The sequence below is a fragment of the Parasteatoda tepidariorum genome, chromosome 6 (assembly GCF_043381705.1).
Source record: "Parasteatoda tepidariorum isolate YZ-2023 chromosome 6, CAS_Ptep_4.0, whole genome shotgun sequence".
Lineage (NCBI taxonomy): Eukaryota > Metazoa > Arthropoda > Arachnida > Araneae > Theridiidae > Parasteatoda > Parasteatoda tepidariorum.
This window is the reverse complement of record NC_092209.1, coordinates 5304461-5322506: the sequence shown is the minus strand read 5'-3', so window position 1 is coordinate 5322506 and position 18046 is coordinate 5304461. Positions and strand designations below refer to the sequence as shown.

Here is an 18046-nt window from a genome sequence, read left to right as displayed (position 1 = left end):
TCTGAAAGAGCTTGTTCAACTTCTAGAATATATTCTTAATGAAACTTTTCAAACATATCCTTGCGGAAACTTCCAGAAGTATGCTAGAAACGGAGATCCAAAAACGAATATAAAATCCTACTCAATATGTAATATGTTAAGCAAATCTATGTCTATAACTTTTTAGGTTAAAATACAGTAGTTTAAAGAAGGAAAAATCTTATTGAGTGAAAGTAAAAAACCTAAAAGGTAGTTTAGAGGAAAAAGGGCACGAGGACAAATTTCTGATTAAATTTTAGTGGATATTTTCACTTTATGACAAATTCTTCAGATAAAATAAAAATATAATTGCAATATTGAATATCAAATAACTTTATGAAAGCCTTTATTGAATAGTGATTCAACTCTGTTTATTTTTTAAAAAAAAATGGAATTAGTCTTACTTCATCTATTAGTCTTACTTCAGGTTTGATTCAGACCAAAAATCATATTTGACAAGATAAAAAAGAAACAATAATGCTATTAGACGCTTATCTCAAATTAAACAATAGTGATGTTGCACTATTACACTAATCAAGTAAAGCCTTCAAATGTCCTTCAACTATTACCGATTTTCCATGATTCCAGAAAATATTTTTCTTAGTCGTAACAAGGGTAACGATATTTTAGTAAGTAAAAAATTAAAGAGTCTTAGCTATATATAATGAATCTAAACAAAAAATAAGTATTTATAAGTATTTCTCAAGAAATACTTAGAAAATCCTTTTATAACTTTAAAAGTATTTAGTTCATGTGATTTTTCATACTTAACAATAAAGTTTCAAGCTTTTAAATGTTTAAGAGTCCGACAATAAATTTTGAAAAAATAAAAAATAAAAAACTTTTTTTGAGCACCCTATGCCAGAAAAATAGGCAATAAGCTTATGACTGTGATCGTAACTGTGAGTATCGATGACTTTGGTAGTTATTTTCAACAACTACATAAAATTTCGTAAACTTCGCTTAAATATTTATGGAATTATGGAATATTTCTTTTATATTGCACATGTGAGAAAAAAAATTCTCAATTTTTTTTTCTTCCTTCGTATTTGGCAACAAGTGAAAATAAGTCTAATTTGAATATTTTAGAAACTTAAAAAGTGTCAAGAAAATTTTCTAAGTAATTTTTGTACTCTTTAAAAGAAAGCTCAAAGCGATAAGGGGATTTTCCCAAATTTTATGTTGTATTATGAAATAAGATTTATTAAAAATGACATCAGCATTGTGAGGGATCATATCCCATAAATATATGTTTTCTTTCACATATTTATAATCACATTTTGGTGCACGGACGATTATTGTAAGGTATTATGATATGTTATTAAGTTTTGCATTATATGACACAAAACGAATTTTGTAGAGAACCCCTTATCATTCTCAGCTTTCTTTTAAATGTACAAAAACAACTCAGAAAATTGCGTGAAACTTTTTAAATTTTAAAAATAATCTAATCAAACTAGTTTTTTTTAGTTGCCAAATACGATTCACTTCGAAAATATGAAAAGAAATTTATAATTTTTTTCGCGAATGCGCAGTACAAAAGAACTTTAAATAATCATATTTTGAGCAGTTTTTAACGATTTTTTTTCTTCAAATTTTAAAGCAGTGATTTTCTAATTAATTTTGAATTTCTCCAAAACACTTGCTTAATTTTATTAAATACTTTTAAAGTTATAGAAAAAAAACTTAAAATAAAGTGATAACTAATAAAATTCAGAATTTCATCAAGATAAATAAAAATTAGAAATTTTTTACAGCTTATTTTTTATTTAATTAAAATAAACCTTGTTAAGATTCTTTACTTCATATAATATTTTTAGACTTAAAATTTGTTCTATTTTGATTTTAATCGCTTTTTTAAAAGTGAGAACGGATTAAATTTTTTGTTTCAGAACTTATCCATATTAGCTCAAGACATGTCCCCTCTTTACCAGTGATAAGGAACAAGTATGGAGTAAAACAGCTGTTTTTGAAAATAATTTTTTTTAAAAATTTACATCCAAATTAGTTTACGCATCATTCAAAATGAAAACAAACTTTTAAATGAATATAAATACCAGATATTTTAAAAATAATAATTAGTGATTCTTTTATTTAGCAAATTATTGAAAGTTGCTCACTTGTCTCTCAATATTAAAAATTTCCGTTGTCCCTTCCAATAATCTTTTAATTGCCACTCCTTCAAAAATTTTTGCCGAGTGCACTTCTCGCTTTCACAACAACTATTAGATGAAACAATAGATTACATAAAATCCTAAATTATTCGAGGAAACGCTATTGTAATTTTGAAAACTTTTAGAGTAATCCATTATTTTTTTAAATTAAACGTACAGTTTTGGGAAATCGTTAAAGTCAATACGCTTTATACGTAAACTTTACGCATCATTGGAATGATATTATCATTCCAATGGATGAAATGATATTATCATTGAGATATTTGGTAAAAAAAGATTTGGTATATTCTACGTAATATTAACGGAATGGTTTTTACCAGCTACCCTTTTATAAGATTACTTTCGCATATTTTAAGGAAGATCGACCAAAGAATATTTACTACTTAGATTTAGTAAAATTTATTCTGTTTATTTTACGTATTATTGGTGAAGAAAATTTACCATTTAAATTTCGGTTCGAAGTTATTCATGCAAATTTTCTATTTTTAGGGTAGCCATTTTTGTGTAATTTTTCATTTCAACTTACGTACATTTTGAAATATTGTTGACGTAAATATTATGTAAAAATAATGTACTCATTCTTACTTAGTAAAAAGTGGTTTGTAAAATAGTCATTAAAAAAACGAATTTGTTTACATAAAATTTTGCGTAAATTTTACGCTTTTTTATGGGAGGGGGCAGTAACCATTTTTTGCTCTAATTCATCGTTTCAACTTATATAAATTTTGCCGTGTTTTTGACGTAAATAATAAGTAAAAACAGCGTACTCATTTTTACCTAATAAAAAGTCTTTTTTTTTTAAAAAAAAAACTAATTTATTTGTGAATAATTTTACGTGAATTCTACGTTCTTTTGGATAACCATTTTTTTTGTTGTTATAATTCGACGTTTCAGTTTTATCTAAAATTTATGAATGTTTAGTAAAATTTGAAGGTGAAATATACGTATTTTTGACGTGAAATTGATGGTTCTTTACTACCTTATATGTTTAAGGAATATTTCGTTATCAAAATGTTGTCAGTTATTAGTTTTGAATTATTTCTAATCAAAGTTGCTCATTGCTCTACCTTTAGTAATATATAGCAATGACATTTCTGGTGAAAAACCCTCAATTCTGGTTAATAAAACAGAAAATATGGTTTTATTAATAGTCATTTAGTAATTTTGGCAGAAAGTCTGATTTTCAAAATTTAGAATCCTTATAACCACACATTTAGTAAAAAATATAAAACTGAAAAGCATATTTAATCAAATAAAGGGTTTATAATTCATGCTGTAAGGTATCATGATATAATTACTACATTTACCAAATTTTAACGCAAATTTAAAAACATATTTTATTTTTAGCTCATTGACAGTTCTGCAGGTTAAAAGGCGTGTTTTAACCAGCGGTCTTCTCCGCAAAGTAAAAACGATTTTTCTATCGTATTAGATAGGAAACTAGTGCACAGGGGAGAAAAACATTCCATCAATTTTGCCCTTTTGCTAAACCACTTTTGCTAAACCAAAATCATTACCAAAACGCTTTCGTAAAAATTACCGATTTTTAAGGTGTTCCCATGTAGCCAGAAACACGGTTATTTTTACCACATTCTGGTTGATTTGAACATAATGTGTTTTCTCAGTGCAAATAATTCAGTTCATACAAAAACTATTAGCAAGGGAATTTTTTCGTAACAGTATTGGAGTAATTAAATTGTTTACATTGTTATTCTTTTTTTAATTTTTTACGCAAAGGAAAAATTTATTGCTGTTTGTAAATTTGACTGCTCTAGCAAGAACATAATAGGAGAAAATTTTCAATATAATAATAATAATTGAAGAGTACTTGTTGAAAATAAACCCTTGTCTTTGTTTCAATAAATATTAGGGGGACCGCAAAGTAATGTCGTTTCAGTACATTAAGTATTCGCTAGTCTTAACCAATTCATTTTTTTTCGATCCATTTCGATTCGGCATTAAAAGGTTGGTGCTAACGGGGGGGGGGAATACATTATTGATTAAAAATAAAATCTTGATAACAAATATCAAATGCACCGAAATGACATTACTTTGCGGTCACCCTAATATTTGAATAGTTCCATTTTGTATTAAATTGCAATTTCGAATATAGTCTTATTAGAGATTTCTAATCTATGTGATTAAAATAAATAAAAAAAAAGGCATTAAACTGCGAGATATTAAACGAGATGATAAAGAAAACAAAACGATGTGAAATGAATTGCTGGGCTGCCAAGGTAATAGGTAAGTATTTTATTTACGTGGCACTTGAGCTGCACAATGGGCTTTTGGCGACGGTCTTGGAAACATTCCCGAGGATGATCCGAAGACATCAAAATTTTGATTCTCCACTTTGGTGGCCCGACGACCTACGCGTGAAGTCGAACACTTTTCGGTAGAACAGTTTAATGAGAATCGATACTGTGCACCCTCGGTTCCTACGTAGGCTGATCAAAGTGGTCACCCTCCCGCTTACTAAACTTAGCCAATGATACTTGACTTCGATGTTCTTCTGAGAACCGTGCCTTTACAATCAACCCACTGTGAGACGCTGAGGGATGTAAACATAGGCCCTTGATATTTGAATTAAAATAATAGATTTTTACCTTTGATGGTAGTAATAATATAATTATTTTAACTTACTTTCTGATTACCAACATGCTCACAAAAAAGTAAATAGACCATAAATTCCATAATAATTTTATTGCACTTAAATTAAAACAAATAAATAATTCAGTTTGTTTCAACATGAACAGTATTTTCCATAAATTAAACAACACAGAATTTATGTTTTTTTTGTATAGAAAAATAACTCAGTACAATTTGTTCAAACTAAATCCATGCAGCTAAACCTCGCAATAGATCTCTAATAAATCATATTTACAGAATGTGCTTTTCACTTTTTATTTCCATATAGTTTAAGCAATTCTTAAAAAGACAAATAAAAAGAAGTTGAAACATGTAAAATAAATTTACAAGAAGAGATTGACATTTGATTGTGATTGAAGTTTAACAGTTAAGATTAATAGCAGCTCAAGTTTTCTAACTTTATGGAAATAAAATTTAAAAATATATATAATTAACAATACATTTTATTCTATTTTTCTGTTTTAAAAATTTTGTCAAATTACCGTAAAAACTCAAAATTTTATATTTCGCAACAATTATGTTCATCAACTGCATACACAGTGTATAAGTGGCAATTGACGTCTAATTTTTATATGAATTTTAATATTGGTATTGTCTATACAATTTGTGGTTGGATGTACTAATTATTATACATATTATATAAATAATTATGAATATTATAAATCATTTTTGAATCAATTAATTATTACGAATAGAGATCAAACCATTTCTTGCTTGATATACCAATTATTGGTGGATTTACCAATCAGTGTAGATTTCGTATTATATTATTTTCAGTTGAATTTACCAATTATTATTAGATATACTATTTATTCCAGATATATTCCGTACTCTTTCTGATTTTATTCATAACTTTTTATTGGAAATATCAAGTAAAGCAGACGTAGTCTATTACATTTTCAGTTGGATATACCAATTATTATTTTTTTTAAAAAACGAAAAAAAAATGAGAAAAGTTTATCTCAGAGTTTAAATTTACTTTGAAAAAGAAATGCTCAAACGTTGACAATTTCAGGCATTTTAAGAAAAGAAAATAACGGTCCTATTAATTTCTTGTCAGATGTAATTTGCCAATCTTGTTTTGATTCATAATTCTTTAATAAACTCATTTAAGACAGGTATTAAGGGAGCCTTCAAATATTACGTAAACGTATTTTTAACACTTTTGAACTCCCACTTCTCAGAGAAAAAAAAAACACATTATAAACTCTAGGCTCACAAGATTATATTCTGTAAGAAAGTCGCAACACACTCCCTATTCATTCAAACTTTATGACATTTGCTATAGTGTTTCAATTTTGAGAATTTTAGAGTTAAATACAACTAAAGGATGTAACTATGCATAAAACAAACGTTACATTAAAAAAAATTATAAAATTTTAAAATTCCTGTAAAGAATTTCTTCCAACTTTTTCTTTCTCCATGATCAACTTTTATTCTAAAATGGAAATTTATCCAAATGTAATTTTTTTCGTTGCAGTTATTTTGCATTTAAGGAACTAAAAATACGGAGAATTTACTATCTTATAGGAAGTGCTGCCCAAACCATTCCCCATTCTTCATTTAAGATTAACAAAATAAAATTCATCCCCCTATTAACGTTGTATGAATTTTAAGCCACCCTGGAATTAAAATTTTGAAAAATACTTTAATTTTAAATTATTATTGTAAAATATTATTATTATTAATATTATTATTAATATCTAAATTATAAACATTTAAATTATTAATATTTAAGTTAATATTAGTTGTATCAATATAAAAAATTCAATAGTTCTTTAGAAAACAAATTATTTGGTGGAATTCCTTAAGCAAACAATTAATGAACCACATGTACATCATTTTCGTTCGTAAAAGTCACATTTGTGCTACGCTTTTAAACAATCGAACAATATAGTTTTAATTTCAAAATAAACTATTGCACACATCCAGCCAAGTTTGTACTCTTTGTTTTCACGTACATATCGAAATGAAATTCCAAAAGAGAAAAAAGAACCAAAAATTAGAATTTGAAAATTAGAAAAATCTAAGAAAATGTTTCAAACGAGTTAAAATCATGATGTTTGCTAATAGATAAATGGTTTTCAAATGAAAAAAAAACAGAAAATGTAAATAATCACACAAATCATCTTTTCCTTTAGGAAATTTATTTCACTGAAAAAGTTATAGGATTTGTTCTTCTATGGCTTTTGTTTGTGTTTGAAATACCTTTTCTAAAATAAGAATTCTAAAGACTTTAACAATGGAAAAAGTAAGAAAAGTTGTACAAATAAAAAATAAGCCTAAATGTGGTGAACAATTTGACATTTAGAAAACATGTAAAAGTAAATTATGAAAAAAAATTTAACGTTTAGAAAATTAGATAAAAATGTACACTATAACAACCAATTTAACGTTTAGAAAAGAAAAAAAATAAATTAATAAGTGGAAATTAATTTAACGTTTAGACTAAATAAGGGAATTTAAAATGCTGTAAACAACTTAAGAGATTTTGGGAATAAATTAAAATATTAAATTACGGAGATTGAATTGATGTTTTGAAAAAACATGAAAATAAATTAAGCTTGAGGATACATTTCAACGCTTAACCCTTTCGCGCCGACTGTCACTAATACGTGACAGCATAAAACTGTATCAATCAGGGTAAAAAGATAAAACTGGTAATCAAAGTATTTCTTTAGCAGTTTATTTCTGGGAGGAGTTATAATTGCTTGATTTATTTAATTCATCATTACTTTGTTCAAAATAAAACTATTTAGTTATACTTTGAACTAACATTGATTATATATATGATTAAACTAACAATAATTAAAGTAAAAGCAATGTAAGTCTGTCAAATTAGCAACGACTGCATTTAAGTTACCGTTTTTTATTTAATTAAAACTTGATTCCGATTTTATACGAATGCTTTTTTGAATCACCCGTCCCCAAGGGGTTAAGAAACATATAAATAAAAGTTAAAGTTCGTTGAACAATTCAATGTTTATGAAATATTTAAAAATATTAAGGCACGGAAAATAATTAAATGTTTAAGGAACATATAAAAAGTTAAAATGCATGGAATAAGTTACTGTTTTGGATGTATATAAAAAAGTCAAACTACGGAAATCAATCTTACGTTTAGGAGACATAAAAAAAAGCTTTGATTTAAAAAGTTGCTCATTTATTGTAGCTATCAATTCAAAAGATTTTTTAAATACTTCTCTTAAACAATCCCCTTTAAAAATAAGGATGATCGTACATGCTTTTTGAATATATCCTATACATAATTATTAAACAAAACTGTACCGATTCTATTCAAATATAATAACAATCATAAAAAATTATCAAACCTCAAATAATTGAAGGCTGCATAAATTATTTCTTACTGAGATAATAATAATTTCGACATGTACTGATTCAAAGAGTGCATTAACCGTCATTTAATAATACTATAAACTTTACAAATATGTAATTATTTACACAATATATATGTTTCAAAAATGACTAGAATAATTTAAGAAACACGTTATATTCACTAAATATATTTTCTACAATTTGTACAGAATTTCACGGCATGTCTATAGAAATCGATATGCCGTGTATTGTTTGAGGAAATACATCATTCTACAGAATTTCCTCCAGAACTATTATCTTTTAAATCAACATTTTTAAATTTTCTGATGAAAGTTGGAGCCGTATGTACCATTGCATGTTATGCGTTTGGATTTAAATATGATCATAAAGCTAAACCCTAGATTACCTTGATAAAGTAGGGTTACTCTTTTCCTTACGACCTTTGTGCCGCTTTCAATTTCGATTGGCTATCGCTGATCACATGGGCAAACTGTCGCCATTTTGTTGACTAGTTTAAACAGCTAAGTAACATTGCGCCCGGTTTGTTATTTTTATTTTCGCTTTTCTTTTTACTTTTTTTATTTCTTGCTTTTAAATTTATAATGACTGGTTGTTGCGTATTTAGATGTTCAATTAAGTCAAATTTCGGCTTTAAATTTAATCACTTACCAGTTGGAAATCGCAATAAAAAAAAACGGCAGAAAATATGGATGCATAGAATTGGCAGTGATAAATAGAAGCCAATCGAAAACAGAAGATTTTGTCAAGTAAGTTCGAAAATTATTTATTTATTCATTTGTTACAAATTTTGAAAAGATATTATTTATTAATTATGTAAAGCGAATATGTTTCGCTTTTTTTTTCAATTAGAGGTTTGATAAATTCAGTTGTATTAAATATATTCACCTGAAAGATAATAGATTAAAAATGTTGTTTTTTACTTAAATAATTTTTTCGCTAGAAAGCTAAACAAATAGATATTAATAGCATTGAAATATTTTAGTGTTTTGCGTTCAAAGTTAAAAGTAAATTAGCGTACATATTAAAAAATTTTCAATTGAATAAATTTTAAATTTCAACGTTTTAATAATGATCTAATTCCTATTGAACTCTTAGTTTCTTTATTTCTTATTATTTTAAATATATCATACATTGTAATAAAATTTAGCGATAGTGCAAAACAAAATTGTTGCATTTTAAATTCAGAATTTGAATAAGAATTCTCGAACAAATATTTATTAATCTTTGAACAAATCAAAATTTATCTATTTTGTTATTAAATGTGTCAAAGCTCCCATTTGCTGATTATTGACTGTTTTATCACATACCTTAATTTTAAAGTACATAAAAAACTGATATTATTTTAATTATTTCTAACTATATTTAACCCTTTGAACCTCATAAAAAACCGATTGCAGAAAATTTCAAAGAGTTCAGAAAAAAAAGTTACAGCATGTTATGAAAGACGAAATGAGAAAGTTTTAACTTATAAGGTATTATTTTCCCTGCATGAAATAAAAACAAATTTTATAATTTCAGAAAGAAAAATAAAGAATTTAAATTAAAAATAGTGAATATTTAAGTTATTTTTAAGAATATTAAAATATAAATAAAAAATCGTGTTTAAGAATTGAAACTAAGTATTTCTACAGTGAAAATTGCGGTCACAAGAGAGTTGCAGTCACCAAGATGGCGGCATGTCGCTACTTTATCGAAGTATCCAGGGCTTTACATAAAACTAGTCTTTGTTTTACCCAAGAACTGCAAATAATGACTAAATGTACCGCTACTGGAAGTACCAGGTGAAGAAAACAAGCTCAATCATATTTTAAAAAGTTAATTCCAAATATCTAGATGTTTAAATTTAGATAAGTCTTCGTTCAATTCAAAATAAAAACAGCAAGGAAAGGCTGTTTTGGGGCATTCATTTTTTTTTAATAATAATTCATAAATATGGTTTTGGAACTAGATATCTCTTGGAGATTTCTTTGTCAGGGCTGAGGAAGAGAAAAAGAGCGCTTCCCCAAGCCCTCACGGTCCCAGAGTATACATACTAAAGTGTTCGTATACGTACTGATATGAAAACAGCAAATTAAGATCATATCCGTATGATCATAAGCCGCTGAAATCAGAAAGGCTCGTCTCAGATATATGATACTGTAGGCCATGAAGAGACTCACGTGATCACGGTCTTGAATGGGCTAATATTTATATTGTAATATTTTAAAAAAGACATTTGCAATGCAAAAATGAAACGGCGTTTCATTATTTTCTTCAGAATTAACATGGAAACATATTTGTAATCGTGGCTATGTTTTGTTTCGTTGACCTAGATATGCTCTTCAGATTATTGGAGTATGATGTGTAGTAACTTATATAATAGAGGAGTAATGAAATTTGTTTAGATACTTGTATACATATTCAACTAAATGCTGAAAGTTACTCCAGAAATATTGATATCAAAACTAAAACTGCTTAATGACAACACTAATAATTGAACACTTATAGTGTTGAAGTCAATATTTTCTAGAAAACTTGATTTTCTTGGTTTCTGATATGAAGTTTCATTCACGATACTAGATTCTTTCATTGTTTCATTCATCGTTGATAGGATTCACCAAAGCCATATTTCTTATTGTCTTAATTAATACTCATAAGTCTCATCAACTTTTCATTCATTGTTTTTCATTCCTCAACAAATTTGGATCTCTAATTGTTTCATTTATTATTGTTGAAAGGATTCGTAAACAGAACTGGATATTTTTAATGTTTAGTTTATTGTTAATAGGAAGATCCATTAAAAAAATTGGAATTGTTTGACTTATTGTTGAAATTAAGTTTTATTGGATTTATCATTATTTAATTTACTGTTTATATGAATATTCATAAATGAAATTGAATTTCTTATTTATTTATTTATTGTTCATATGAAGATCAATCAACAAAAATGAATTTCTCATTGTCGTAATTAACTTTTATATTAAATTTTGAGTCTTTTTAATTTCGCGTTTTTTTTGCAGACAATCGACTAGTCCTCAGTCATGTTGGTTTTCAGATGTATCTGAAAGGTACCTTTAATTTATGACTTTGAAGCACATTTAAAAGAATGATTTTCTAAATAGTTTCACTTTAAAGACGCGTCATGTTGCCTGTATAGAGATTACAGCAACTGGTAATGCGTATCACTCGTTCATGATATCAACTTAGACCATGCATAATATAATCACAGTCGGTTTAGTGTCGAATCCAGCTTCCTCAAGTCGTGGTATTTTGAAGCTATAGTTAGCCCTGGACGCTAATTTTGAAGTCGATGTGACAAAATTCCAATATACACATACATCGAAACAGCAGTGTAGAACAGTTTCCCAGCTGTTTACAGTCGAATAACCGGTCTAGTGAAGTGCCCTCATGTCAGAGTGTTGTGTTTCTTTATGTCTTCTGAGATCGACTTTTCGCTGAAAAGCTCGTCCACAAATATCGCAGGCAAAGGGTTTGAATCCCGTATGCTTCCGACTGTGCGTGATTAGGTTAGATGACTGACTGAAGGCCTTACCACAGACTGTGCACTTATGGGGTTTCTCACCTGAAATAATAAGATGCAAAAGTGTTAAAGTCATTTTACTTAAGTTTAAAAATATAAGAGGTTGAAGAAGTATCCGAACATAATTTTTACTGCCAATACAAGAAAAAGCTTGAGGTGAGACGCTTAGTAACTGTTTGCAGATTAACTATAGGGGAGAGTGGGGTCAATTGTAACAGGGTACGATTGTAACAGAGCAAAAATTTCGAGTGTCGGGTTATAGATTTGGTTCCTAGGTGGCGCACAAGGTGTATTTAATAAATCTACATGTACANTTTTAGTATCAAACTTTTTATGGATTTGCACGAAAAAGAAATTTTATCTATTGATTTTAATTTATTATTTTTATTTATTTAAATTACCATTGATTTAAAATTATTTTACTCTCTAGAAACGCGTTTTAAAAGCACATACATAAACAAGGCAAACACGGGGTTTCAGATTGCTTTGTGATATTTGAGCTAGTAAACAATAACTGAATGTGCACTGAAGTTGAAACAGAAGGTATTTAAACACGAAGTTAGCTGTGAATGCATATATATTGCACATTAATTTTATAAATTAAAGAAACATAAGCATTTATTTTTAAATTTAAATTATTTTTTTTTAGAAAGCTTGCCGAGTTTTAGAAAAAAGTAACGATTTCATTCGATATTTCCGTTACAAATACTTGTACTTTTTCCCTAAAAAAGTAACGAAAGTACAAGTAAAAGTACTAAATTTAAAAAGTAACGAAGTACAAGAAAAAGTACGTACTTTTTACTTGTACCGGTGGTACTAGTAACGAAAATAAAAGTACTGCCATATATGCTGCCAATACAAGAAAAAGCTTGATGTGAGACGCTTAGTAACTGCTTGTAGATTAACTATACTGCGCATGACCATAGAAATTTCTCGGAAAAATTGTTAAATAACAATTTAGTTAATTGTTATTTTACCATATTCAAACAAAACAGTCAAGTAACAATAAATCTGATGAAATTCAAACTGAGAGAAAAACCGTTTATTATCTACTTTCACCTAATACGGTTTACACTAGAAAGACGGAAAATTAATATGTACCTATATTGCCCAAAAGCAGTCAAAATGACTAGATTGTGAATGCGTGAATAAATTTGTTTAAAATTAATTTTTAACATTTTTTATATTATTTACTGTTATATAGCAAGTTATTAGTAAATATTAACAATAAAAAAAATTACGTGTTGTACAAAAAGTCGCAAAATTCTAAGAAATTGTCATTATATACATCATTGTTTTTCCAATTGAAATTAAAAGCAGTCAAAATGACTTCCTTAGGCAATCTAGTGTTAAACAACAAGACTTTTATCGAACAAACTAAGCCCACCTAAGGAAGACACTTAGTGCCTTGCAGCTGGGATACCAAATTCCGTTAAATAACAATTAAAAATATAACACAATCAATTTTTTTCACAATATATATGTGTAGCACAATAAAGACAAAATGGATAATAAGAAAAACGAGAAGAGCGAAGAAAATTTATTTATTGCGCATAAGCTGCAAGTATCACATAATTTTGGTTGCAAGTATGCATATATTTTTGGAATCTTCTTAGAAAATAAAGTCAAATAACTATTCTTATTATAAGTATTGTATTGTAGTTTTGAGGGTAAAAACATGCACCAATCACTATGAAGGTTTATGAAGGGAAAAAAAAGATTGAAACTGAAATGCGGTTATTCTTTTATGTATTCTGCATTTTTGAAATTTTATCAGGTAAAGTAGCTCTCAGGATATATTAGTTAAGGTTTTATTCTACTTTACCAGAATGTCTTAAATGAAAGTATACAAGAAACTTTTAGTGGACTTTTCTTCAGATTGTTTATTTTGTCTACTTCCTAAGTTTCGTATTTGTTTATTTTTTGCTATATTTATACTGTCTGAACCCCAAATTTTACGATTTGTTGGGTGGTATTCTTCTGAAGGAAAAAAAAGAACTCCGAAGTAATCAACTTAAATGAAGTCACGTCACAAATGAAGTCATCTCTATGCATGTGATGAAATCATCCCCAATTGCAACCATAAAATGATAACTATTATAAAACAAAACATCGAAGAGGGAAGAGTTCTTCATTTATGTACTAAAAACAATAAAGGAATTCCTGAAATATTTACACCTATTCTTCTCCCCGGACGAAAGAGAAAAAAGAGAGGACCATAAAAAGAGGAACAAAAATCCGGGACGTATAAATGTTAGCCGGACTCTAAAGTACAAAATATAATTCCGGATCCCGAGCTCAATAAAAGAACGCTTAACTGCAGACAGAATACGCTATCAATAACAGTAACAAAACGTATTTCGGAATCAAAATGGGGCAAATTTCTCGTGTTTCTGACCTCCCGAGGGTCCCACTACTTGCTCATTGGGGCAGAAGTCCCAGAGGGTGGGAAAAAGAGTAGGGGCACTAAATCGTAGATGGCCAGGAAAAATCCTGGACCGTCGAAGTTCGGAATGTCTATGAAGTTTGAGTTCTACCTTCATGAAGAATGGATGGGGAGTGGGAATTTCCCAGTCCAGTCCGGTACTTGAAAGAGGTATGGCCTTGCATCATTGTCCAGGTTACCGGACAGGAGGAGAGAGTCGCCAAGATACAGATCCAGATGGTGGGCGCCAAATCTCGGATTCCTACTTAAATCATAGTATGGCTTACTTTAGGGAGTCGATAGACAATAAATACTTTTTTCGGGAGTCTTTTAGGAATTAATTTGAATTTTTTTTTTGCAAACCCGAAGTAAAATTAACTGCTCATAAATCATGTCTAGTGATTCTAGCTTAAATCATAGGATTCTTCAAAATGTTAATAAACAAGTGTTAATAAACCTAGTGATTCCTACTTAAATCATAGCTTGCTTTAAAGTGTTAATATAAGCAGTAAATATTTTTCTGGGAATCTTTTTTATTTATTTTTTTGGAATTGATTGGAATTTTTTTGCAAATCTTAGTAAAATTAACTGCTTATGACTAAGAGGCAAAATTAACTGCACTACTGCTTAGTAAAATTTAATGCTCATAAATCTTATCTATATCTAGTGATACCACCTTGTATGACTTGCTTTAAAAAAAAAAAACATTTTCTTGAAATTTTTAAGAAATTGATTTTAAATTTTTTGCAAACCTTTAGTGTTCTTTTAGTTCCTTTCTACTTAAATCATACCTAGTGATTCCAACTTGAATCATCGTAAGATTTGCTTTAAGTCGTCGACAGACAATAAATGCTTTTTTTCATAAAATTTTCAGGAATTTAATTTAAACTTTTTTGCAAATCATTAGTGTAATTAACTCATTATTTCAACTTATATCATTCCTAGTGATTCCAATTTAAATCGTAGTATGATTTGCTTTTTATGTCATTAAATACACCATAAATATTTCTTTTTATAATCTTTAGAAATTAATTAGAAATTTTTGCAATCCCTTAATGTAATTAACTCTCATTTCTATTTCGATCATACCTTGTGATTCCTATTTATGTCATTGTATGATATGCTTTAAATGTCAATAAATAGTTCATAAATAATTTTTCCTGGAATTATTTTGAAACTTTCACAAATGCTTAATGTAATTAAGTGATTATTTTTACTTAAATCATGACTGAATGATTTTCTTTCAGCGTCAATAGACAAGAAATATTTGAATTATTAACTACTCAAATATAAAAGTTCATAAAACTGTTTAAAAAATTGATTGGATTTAAAGTCTTATATGACCAAATTTCTTGAAATTTTACATATCTCCGTTTCTTATCAAAACATTTTAAACCAAGGAGTGTAATCTCCAGCTAGCTTTGCTCACCAACTCTTCATGATTGCTTTGGAAACATTTTTGTGTCTTGATAATAAACAGATTATTATTACGTTAAGAAAGTAATCATTTAATTCAAATATTCTATCATTTTTTTTAAATTTTATTAAAACTTTAATTTTACTCTATAGGGATAAAATATAACTGAATCAATTTGCACAGTAATTATTGTAAGTTTGTCACGATTTTAGTTTAATTGCTAATGAATTTTTGATTTTAATTGAAATTTGTTAAATATAATTTGCCATAGAGATCATTTAACAACAGTGCAAAAAATTATATTATATTAACCATTTATATCATATTAATTGTTCACTTGTGTAATTTGATTGAACATAGTTTCTCACAAAACTTATGTTATTGTTCTCCAAATAAAATATAACTCTCTAAAAATGAGCATTTATTTAATTTTTAATAATTGTTAACTGTAACTAAACAAGTTGATTGTATCTGATGATGGCTGCACAAGTCACAAGTGGGATAATAGATTCCCATCATTATTTACAAATTAATTTAATGGGTGGGGTGGATAGTTCGCAAGACCTTATTAAGGTTTAAATTAAGGGACTGCATTTTAGTAAAAGAAAATCAGATCATTAAATCACCAAAATCAATTTAAGGGACTTTCTTTATGGCTTACTTTAATCTCGTAGATGATTGTGATTTAACTATTTTTACTTATTTCACTTGTTTAGAATAAATCATGGTCAACAAACTTCACAGAAAAATGTATCATTATTTTTCCTATCTCACTCAACTTGTTCTTACAAGAAATCAAAATGTGAGGAGGAGAGTTTTCGCCAAATCTAGTAACCTCTTCTAGCTCCAGCGACGATAGGGTGATGGCAGTGATTGGCCAGTTAATGCGGAGCAAGTCCTCTTCCGAATCACTTCGCGTTATTGAGAAAGCACAAAAAATGATTTGCTCTCTCCCTTGGCCGAGCACTTAACCCTACACGTGGTCTGCAGGTCAAGAGGCATTCGTAATGGCCAAAGCTCTGCCTCGTCCGCATTCGAACGACCGATTACTAAAAGATTCCCCTGCTTACACTCATAATTACTCTCAGAGTCTCTGTAACTGTAACTTTTTTTTTTCTAATGGGAAACCGAAAAGCGAAATTGTTTCGATTCTATGGAGGTACTCGTAAATAAGACTGGAATCTGATAAATAAATAAAAGAATAATTGAAGTCAGAGAAATAAGAACAAAAGTGTGTAACTAAAATGCATGATGGCGATGTCAGCCATTTTCATTAAAGCTATTTGGCTTGCTTCAAGAAATAATCATTAGTAATCGTACTTTTCTTAGACAGCCTACTTTTTAACTTTTTCGAAGTTTACTGAGATGTATGATAAAGTTATTAAAAAATCAGAGATAAACGCGACAATGCGTAATTAAGCGGGATGTTCCGTTATTGAAAGGTCTGAGATAAACTCAACTATGTATAATTATGCCGGTTTTTCCGTCATCGAAACTCCTAAGATATACTTGACAATAATAACTATGCCACTTGTTTCGTTATTGAAAATCTGAGATATACTTGACAATATATAATTATGACGGTTGTTCCGTTTTTAAAATTTCTGACATATACTCTTTATATAATTATGCCAGTTGTTCTGTTATTGAAAGGTCTGATGTAAAATCGACAGTATATCCCTGTTTTTCTGCTATTGAAATTTCTGAGATATACTAGACGACATATAATTATGCCAGTTGTTCTGTTATTGAAAGATCTGAGATAAACTCGTCAGTATATATTCATGCCGGTTTTTCCGTCATTGAAATTTCTGAGATATACTAGACGACATATAATTATGCCAGTTGTTCCGTTATTAAAAGGTCTTAGATAAACTCGACAGTATATAATTACGCCGATTTTCCCGAAAGAGTGCGATAAATCAAAACAAATAATGAATATACGAAAATAAATATATAAAAGGACCAGCTTATTTAAATGCAAAACAGAAAGGCGGTACTTTATGGAAGGTGGGCTTAGTTTAATCTTTCGCTACAAATAGCCTGATTTTTCATACCTAATTAAGATGATGATTCGACAGAGTTTAAAATGTTGACATTTGTTTTCATTTTGACGAAAATTTTAAAGTCTATATGACCAAGAGTAGCCTGTATTAATGCTAGGATTAGAAATTTTTGTATAAAAATAGAGAAAATCTAATATCGTAATATAGAAATGAAGACTGAGGACAATTTAGAAGACAACTTACCCCATTAATGTTCAAATTTTGTTAATGTTCAACTGCTAATATGATAAAGTGGATCTATGTTTTGTATATGTCTTTTATCTATATGTCTTCAAGTCATAGTCATGGTCTTTACGACAAAAAATAGTTTTTTTCAAGATAAGAAAAAGCATTGAAAGTTTAAAAACTTTCAATGCTTTTATATATATATTACATATTTACTATATTATATATATATATATATATATATATATAAAATCA

At 28.3% G+C, this 18046-nt stretch overlaps 1 protein-coding gene across 1 annotated transcript in view; it reads right to left on the bottom strand.

Moving 5' to 3' along the window:
• Nucleotides 1-11185: 11185 nt before the first annotated feature.
• Nucleotides 11186-18046, bottom strand: part of LOC107439215 (zinc finger protein Gfi-1-like) — a 41499-nt gene continuing 34638 nt past the window's right edge. The window contains exon 6 of the mRNA XM_016051732.3: nt 11186-11760. Coding sequence (XP_015907218.1) covers nt 11570-11760 — 191 coding nt within the window. The 3' untranslated portion in view covers nt 11186-11569. The remainder of the gene's footprint in view (nt 11761-18046) is intronic.